Source organism: Rhinopithecus bieti, unplaced genomic scaffold (genome assembly GCF_001698545.2).
Source record: "Rhinopithecus bieti isolate Rb0 unplaced genomic scaffold, ASM169854v2 scaffold_33121, whole genome shotgun sequence".
Classification (NCBI taxonomy): Eukaryota; Metazoa; Chordata; class Mammalia; order Primates; family Cercopithecidae; genus Rhinopithecus; species Rhinopithecus bieti.
This window is the reverse complement of record NW_016814090.1, coordinates 879021-887477: the sequence shown is the minus strand read 5'-3', so window position 1 is coordinate 887477 and position 8457 is coordinate 879021. Positions and strand designations below refer to the sequence as shown.

The following is an 8457-nucleotide window of genomic DNA, read 5'->3' as shown; positions in this document are numbered from 1 at the left end:
ATATATATTTTTATAAAGATATATTCATATATTATATGAACATATTTATATAGATTATAGTTACATATTTAATACACAAATATATTTTATATATTTATATATTTCTACATATATTTATATATTTTGTATAATCTATATTTATATATTTTGTATAAATCTATATTCTTTTATAGATATTTATATATTTATATGTGTAAATATATATGTATTTTATACATACACACATACACACACATTTTTTTTTCTTTTTTTGAGACAGGGTTTTGCTCTGTCACCCAGGCTGGAATGCAGTGGCATGTTCATGGCTCACTACAGCTTTCACCTCCTGGGCTCCATCAATCCTCCCACCTCAGTCTCCTGAGAAACTGGGACTATAGACATGTGCCATCATGCCTGGCTAATTTTTCTTTTTTGTAGAGATGGGGGTCTCACTATGTTGCCTAGGCTGGTCTTGAATTCCTGGCCTCAAGCGGTCCTCCTGTCTCAGCCTCCCAAAGTGTTAGGATTACAGGCATGAGCCACTGCACCCAGCCAATAGTTATATCTTCATTATAGGGTGGACCCTCTGTGTCTCATCTCAAGCTTTTAACCTTGAATTCAATAAACAAAAAGCACCCTGAATTTGTTGTCATTATTTGCATTTGCCTTATCTACTTTATTAGTTCACTATATATATAACATATACACACATATATTTTATATATATATATTTGTGTGTGTATGTGTGTGTGTATATATATATATATATATATATATATATATTTTAGACAAGGTCTTGCTCAGTCACCCAGGCTGGAAGGCATTGGTGTGAACAGGGCTCACTGCAGCCTTGACCTCTCAGGCTCAAGCGATCCTCTCCCCTCAGCCTCCTGAGTAGCTGGAACCACAGGCATATGCCACCATGCCCGGCTAATTTTTAAAAATCTTTTTGTAGAGGTGGGGTCTTACTATGTTGCTCAGGCTGATCTTGAACTCCTGGGCTCAAGTCACCCTCCTGCCTTAGCCTCCCAAAGTGCTGAAATTACAGGCGTGAGCCACCTTGCCTGGTGACTTTTAATATTTCTGAGTCACATTGGTTTAGGTTTATCATTTGAGAGCACATGGCTGAAGATTTTTTTTGATCCATTCTGAGTCCTTTCCTTTTAAAAGACGAATTTTATCCAGTTACATTTATTATTAAAACACGTTTGATCTTGCCTCTATTATACTATTTTGTTTTCTGATTTTATGTTTTCTTGTTGCTTCTTTTTTCCTCTATCTTTTGCTGTGAGATCTCTGTTTTTCCTTAAAAAAAAAATCCCTCAGCAATTTGGAAAGGATATAGTTTGCTTTCTGTTAAACAAGTTTACAACTTTAAATAACACACTCAGATTTCTCTTTTTCTCAATATATCACTGACGTGGTTTTTTAACAACAGAGCTTGGCTGTCTACCCTGATTAGATTCACCAGATGCTTGCCAAAACTCCTCCTCACTTATGCCAAGCTGAGCTTTCCCTCCACAGCCCAGACGAAATGGCTCTGGCTGCCCTTGTTTGTGGCTGTTTAAAAACAAAACTCGTTAACATATTGTCAAACCATCTTTCTCTGAAGCCTACAGAGATTTGGCTCTAGCTGTCAATGGTAAAACAGCAGGCAGGCTGCAAGTCATGGCTCCAGGCCCATTCTGGAACAGGGGCGGGGCAGCCCGGGGTCGGGTGGGAGGCCCAGAGGCTTCCAAGTGACAGCCACAGTGCCTCCCCATGGCCTAACCCCACAGGAGGAGGCAGCATGGAATGGAGGCACATAGCTTTGGATCAAAGTGCCCTTTCTCTCACTCTGTGGTCTAAAGCATTCTGTTAGTTGCTCATCTATGGGGTTCTCACCTCCCCAGCAATACAGGCTTTCCCTGGTCCAGCAAAGTTTCCACAGGCTCTTACTTTCCCTGGTCCAGCAAAGTTTCCATGTCTCTCTTTTTTTTTTTAGACTGAGCCTCGCTGTGTCCCCCAGGCTGGAGTACAGTGGCATGACCTTGGCTCACTGCAACCTCTGCCTCCTGAGTTCAAGTGATTCTCATGCCTCAGTCTCCCAGGTAGCTGGGATTACAGGCACCCGCCACCACACTTGGCTAATTGTTGTATTTTTAGTAGAGATGGGGTTTTGCCATGTTGGCCAGGCTGGTCTCAAACTCCTGACCTCAGGTGATCCCTCGGCCTCCCAAAGTGCTGGAATTACAGGTGTGAGCTACCGTGCCTGGCCATCTTCTGCTTTCTTAATCACCCTTCTCCCTGCTTCACCAGCATCTTCCAGAACCCCCTTCAGGGCTGTTCCATCTCTTCCTGGAAATGCTCTGAGAGATTAGAGAGGCCTGCCTGGGAGCCAAATGGGGCAACCCTGGAGGGCCTCACTGCTCCTCCTGGCTTCAACACCTCCCTGCTCTCCACGGTCCAGCTCTATCTGCTTCCTCCAGGGAGACTACCCTGATTGCTCCACCTTCTCTGACGTCCCATCACCCTGATTGGGTGTTCCTGAGGCCAGGGCTGAGGCCTCCTGTGGCTCCCACATGGCTGAATACACAGAGCTAGATACAAGGAGAGCTTAGAAGACTGACCGAACAAATGAGAGGTCAAGACAAAGGACTCTGGAATCTGACTGCTTGGGTTCAAATACCAGATCTGTGGTTCCTGAGTGGTGGGACCTTGAGCAAGTTACTTAATGTTTCTACAAAGAGTTGTCATGAGGATTAAACGTCACCATGTGTGAACTATAGGGTACAGCCTCCAGCCTGAATACATGGACTCAGTGGAGCCAGCACTGTACTATGAGCCAGCATGGTTAACTGCACTGTGACAGCTTGACCGAACACTGATGCTGTGTGCAGGTGGGTGTGTCACCAGAGCTCTGGTGCAGGAGGCTGGTGATCTGTGGCAAATCATTTCCCTTTTGTGAAACAAGGACGAAGGCCTGGACACATGCCCTCTGCGAGCCCTTCCTGCTCTGGCCTCCCTATGTGCCGTGGGTGTTGAGAGTTTGTGAGCTGTTCCCTGCTCTGGGGGGCTGGGGAGCACATTTTCAGCAGAGGCTCTGCCCCAGTTTCTGATCTGACTTCCCAGCTGGAGACCTTCTTTCCCTTGCCTCCCCTCCTCCTCCAGCCGTCCCTGCCCCAACCCTGCATCCCCAGGAGGGTACCAGCGCTCCACTGCTGAGCAGGATCATGAAGATGATGAATGTCTCGAACCAGCTGTGCTCCACGATGTGGTAGCAGGTCTTGCGCAACCGCCACCAGACCTTCCCTGGGGCCTGTGTGGTGTCCACCGCACAGCAGGGACAGCGCCGGACACAGCCTATGAGAGAGGGTGAGGGTCAGGCCCAGCTCAGGGCCTGTGAATGCCCACGTCTAACGGCAGAAGGTTGAAGGGTTGAAGAGATGACTGACAGAAAGAGCTACAATGGTGGGGGTGGTGAACAGGGCAATATGGTGAGCAGGGCCGTGTGAGCGAGGGCCGTGGGCACCACCCATGGGGGCTGCACACTCTGCAGGCACCCTGTGAGGAGGATGGATGGACTGAGCACCCAGTGAGTGGGTGAACAGCCTGGCAGGCCTGGGCAGGGACAAGGCTGGGCTGGGACAGGTTCCAGCTTGTCTGCTGCTCATCTGGGAAACTGTCCCCCTGGGGAAATGGTAGGAACTCCTGGGCATTCCCTGGGCCTTCTCCATGTTTGTAGTTTCTGAGCCTTGGGAAGGGCAGACCCCTCAATGAGAGCCCCCATGGATGTGTCACATGAAGGGCAAGCTCTCTTTTTTTTTCTCTCTCTCTCTTTTCTTGAGATGTTTCACTCTTGTTGCCCAGGCTGGAGTGCAATGGTACAATTTTGGCTCACTGCAACCTCAGCCTCCTGGGTTCAAGCGATTCTCCTGCCTCAGCCTCCCAAGTAGCTGGAATTGCAGGTGCCCGCCACCATGCCCAACTAATTTTTTGTTTTTTTAGTAGAGACAGGGTTTCACCACGTTGGCCAGGCTGGTTTTGAACTCCTGACCTCTGGTCATCCATCCGCCTTGGCCTCCCATAGTGGGGATTACAAGTGTGAGCCACCGTGCCCGGCCAGGCTCTCATTTTATCCCCAGTTACCCTCCAAATATACCACCAATCCATAAAAACTATAGATGCCAGTCAGCACGGCCACATGTCATACCTGCCTCAAGGATTTACAGAGGGCCTACTATGTGTCAGGCACCGTGCTAGGGCCTGGTGGTACAGGAGCGAATTAGACCTAGACCCTACTGCTGTTGGGCACACAGTGATGCTAACACACCACAAACACAGTGTCTCCAGTCCTTGGTGCAGCTGTCCAGCCCAGCACTCCGTAGGCAGACATGTCAGGCAGATGGAGGAACCCCCAGGATAGCAGAGGAATGGAGGATGTGGGCAGATATCTAAGGCAGGGTGTTGGTGCCACGTGGCCCTGGGTTCCAAAGAGCTGCTGGTACTCCTGTCCCCTCTGGGTGGAACTGACACTGGGGCAGAGGGTTGCCCGGGCCATTACCTTCAGTGAAGCAGTCCTCTGGATCCTTGACATCCTGGCCCAGGTCAGGGATCTGCTCCAGGAGCTCAGCGGTGTTGGTCATGTCTGCTGTGCTGCCCTCGGAGCAACTGTCCTCTTGGGTCTGTGGACAGGGGTGTGGGGCAGGGTGGGAAAGGATGTGAGTGTGGACTGAGTAGCAGCCTTTGGCCTCGAGCCCAGAATCTGAAGGAGCTTGGGGCTCCCTGAAGGGAGGCAGCATCTTCATGACGCACCCTGGGACCTGCCACAAAGCCACCTTTGGCCAGTCAGGGCTGGGCCAAGGCTGGACCTGGGAGCTCCCGGGTCTGTGATTCTGGTCTGCTGGAGTCTGGGGCTAGGGTGTGGGGGCTGTGAAAGGGGTCTGGGAAGCCACTGGGGATGGGGACTGCATGCTGCGGGGTTTGAGCAAAACGGACATGGGGGTAGTCAATATGGACACACGGTGGACATGACACGATCCGTGGCTGGCCATGGCACACAGCTGCGAAACAGGCATGTCAACATCCAGAACAAGTCAGAACCCGGCATCCCGGGCCAACACACAGGCCAGCAACGGTCAGGACCGGCAGAGAACAGGCCAACAACCCCAACATGGTTTGTTGCCCAATTCCCGGCGGGTCTGGTTGTGCTGGGCAGAGGCCGCGAGGCCTGGGAAGGTGGATGGGCCCTCCACTTCCTGTCCTTGCCAAGTCTGCTTTTGCCTTTGACCTCAATAACTTGATTATAGGCAGGGGCCTACAGGGAGAGGCATGCTGCATGCAGGTGTGCCCTCGTGAGCTGCTCCGTGTGCTGCACTTGTTGGGTGTGGCGTGGTGGAGGGGGTGTTACAGGGGGCCACTGTGGGTACCCTGCCCAATTCCATTGCATGAGATCTAATGCACCCATCCCAGCACTGTGAACACTAGCCTGGCTCAGCTGGCCTCCTCCAGAAAATCATCTTCAGCTGCGGGGCTGCCATCCCGAGGGTCGGCCAGTGCCCCAGCAGCACTTGATACAGGAATACAGGGGGAAGGGCCAGGCCCCTAGCCTTTGAGTTGGGACATGTTGTGGTGCAGTTCATCCCAGGAGCTCTACTTTGGGACAGGATGAGGCTGACTCCAGCTGGAAAGCCCTTCCGTGGCCCGTCGCTTTGCCTCATCCTGCCTTCTCTTACTTTCTTCACGGGTTTCTCCTGAGAACACTCAACAAGTCATTTGCACCAGGAATCCCTCCTGCCTTCTGGGAATGGGGACGTAGAAGATGGGCGTATGTTTGGGGCGAATAATCCATCATTCCCTCAGCGGTCAGGTCCAAAGCCCCCATCGTTGCGCTGGCCCCCCATCTCACATCAGCTCAGGCCCAGGCCTCCATTTAGGAGAGGGGGCCTTGCTCTGAATTCTTGGGCATGGCTATGCTCCTACAGCTGCCTTCTTTCTTTTCTTTTCCTTTGATGAATCAATCTGCTGATGCCCAGGGCGCTTCTTTTCCTTTTTTGAGATCTGCCGATGGGAAAGGGGGAAACGGGATGGATTCTGTTTAGTGGAAACAGAGGCCCTACTGGCTCATTGCAGGTGGCATCTTTGGCCAGAGGAGGGATGCAGGCTCAGCCTTTCGTGGTCCCCCGGCTGGGCTTTGGAGGGTTCCTTCCCTCTCTTCCAGCTCAGTTGGGGATGAAAGGAGTTGGGTGATGAAAGAGGCAGGCCCAGAGGGAGAGCCCAGCATGGCTTATTTTTTTCTTTTCCAAAACACTGCGAAGCCTGTCATGAGTCCATGCGGGCTGCCATGTGAGCAGGACGTGTTCTCAGGTCCTACTGCAGGTGAGACGGAGGGCGAGTCCCTTTCCAGGCATAAACCCCAGCCTATCTCTCCCTTATATAGGCTCCCCCATGAACTGATTTTGAAAGAAAGGGAAGACTATAAAATTCATTCAAAGGTTAGCATCCGGCTGCTGAGAGCCTCTTCATCTCCCATGACATTCTGCCTTTCTTTTCTTATCCTGTGTCTTTCCTGTCCCACGTGGCCTTCACGGCTCAGGACTCATCAAGTGGAGAACCGTGATCTGGCGCACAGTCAGGAAGATGACTCTAGTCACGGTCCTGTGCCTCCAAAAAACTGCACCATGCCTTGCAAAACTCACGTGGGGCGCCCCATCTCACAAAAGAGGAAAAGGCCCCACAAGTGCTGCACTGGAGGTGAGTCAGGCTGCCCCCAGGAGCAGTGGCCACCAAAGCGCATCTGAAACAATGCTGCCCTCTCCACCTTTCTGTGGCTAGATGCTGAGACTGGGCCGCTTAGTTCAGCAATGCCACCAGCCTCTTGCTCATGGGTTGCAAACCTCCAATAGCTTACAGAATCAGGGCAGGGTAAACAAAATGCCATTCAGGCAGGTGGCTCTGTGGGCAACCCCCCCCACCTAACTAGAGAACTTCCAGCCAGCATCCAGGACACAGGGTGGCCGCTCACCACTTGCCTCTTGTGGCAGGTGATGGGCACAGTCTCTGATTGTGTTCACTACCGAGAAGCGCGAAATGCCAGTATAAATTTTTACATAAAACGCTCCCAGTTTTTAAATAGTGGCAGGCCTAATTTACAAGTACAAACCTTTCTCGTGGCCGCGCAATCCCAAATGCAGTGGCGGTAGCGCTGGGTGGGCTTCCCACTTGTTGAGCCTCTGCTTTGGTGCAGGATAAGCAGAAGACTGGAATTCTGGGTGAGGCAATTGTTGCATTGTTATTTAACTTATTCTCAGAGGCTCCCTGATCTTAGTCTTCTTTGTTTGTTTTGTTTTTTTTTTCTCTCTTGTTTTTTTATTTTTTTATGATGAGGATCTACCGCGTCTCGCTTTCTCTGCCGGTCTCCCAGTGCTGTGAGTGGCAATATTAACGCTCGCGCCGATCTCAGGGCTCACTGAAGCTCCGGGCCTCCAGGTTCACACCATTCTCCTGCCCTCAGCCTCCCTGGTAGCTGCGGGACTACAGGCGGCCCGCCCCACCGTCGCCCGGGCTAATTTTTTTTTGTATTTTGTAGGTTAGAGACGTGGCTTTCACGTGTTAGCCAGCGATGGTCTCGATTCTCCCTGACCTCATGATCCTGGCCCGTCTCGGCCTCCCAAAGTGCGTTGGCGAGTTACAGGCTTGAGCCACCGCGGGCCCCGGCCTTTTTTTTTTTGTATTTTTTGTAGGAGATGGGCGTTTCACCGTGTTAGCCAGGATGGTCTCGATCTCCTGACCTCGTGATCCGCCCGTCTCGGTCTTCCAAAAGTGCTGGGGGATTACAGGGGATTACAGGCTTGAGCCACCGCGCCCGGCCTGTTTTTGTTTTTGAGACAGGATCTCCTTCTGTCACCCAGGCTGGAGTGCAGAGGTCAATCTTGGCTCGCTGCGATCTCTACCTCCAGGATTCAAGTGATTCTCAGGCCTCAGCTTCCTGAGTAGCTGGGATTACCAGGCGTGCACCACCATGCCCAGCTAATTTTGGTATTTTTAGCAGAGATGGGGTTTCACCATGTTGGCCAGGCTGATCTTGAACTCCTGACCTCAAGTGATCCACCTGCCTTGGCCTCCCAAAGTATTAAAATTACAGCGAGCCACCGTGCCCAGCCTCCTGAAGTCTTTGGATGAGGAGATTCACAGGACAAATATTTGCCAAACGGACCAAAACACAGGGATGGAGTGTGTGGAGAAGGTGAACACATGGAGGTAGTGGGTTAGTACTGCATCAGAGTTTGGGACTAGAATTTCCAGAATTTCCCCTTGGCCTTGGGCCCTGCACCATCTCTCCCTGTCAGGACAGGGATGCCCACTCTCCCCTCTGCAGACTGGTCTTCCACGCTGCCTGTGACAGTGGCTGTGGCTCCCAACAGCAAATGCAGGCGTGCACCTCTCACAGCCTGGCTCTGACCCAAGCAGCAGTGGCCTGCCGGCTTCATGGACAAAGGC

The 8457-nt window shown here is 51.5% G+C and overlaps 1 protein-coding gene across 2 annotated transcripts in view; it reads right to left on the bottom strand.

Moving 5' to 3' along the window:
- Positions 1-8457, bottom strand: part of SCN5A (sodium voltage-gated channel alpha subunit 5) — a 102758-nt gene that overhangs the window by 27367 nt on the left and 66934 nt on the right. For both annotated transcript variants that reach the window (XM_017849654.1, XM_017849653.1), the window contains exons 19-20: positions 4523-4643; positions 3167-3321 (exon numbers count right to left, since the gene is read on the bottom strand). In XM_017849654.1, coding sequence (XP_017705143.1) covers positions 3167-3321; positions 4523-4643 — 276 coding nt within the window. The remainder of the gene's footprint in view (positions 1-3166; positions 3322-4522; positions 4644-8457) is intronic.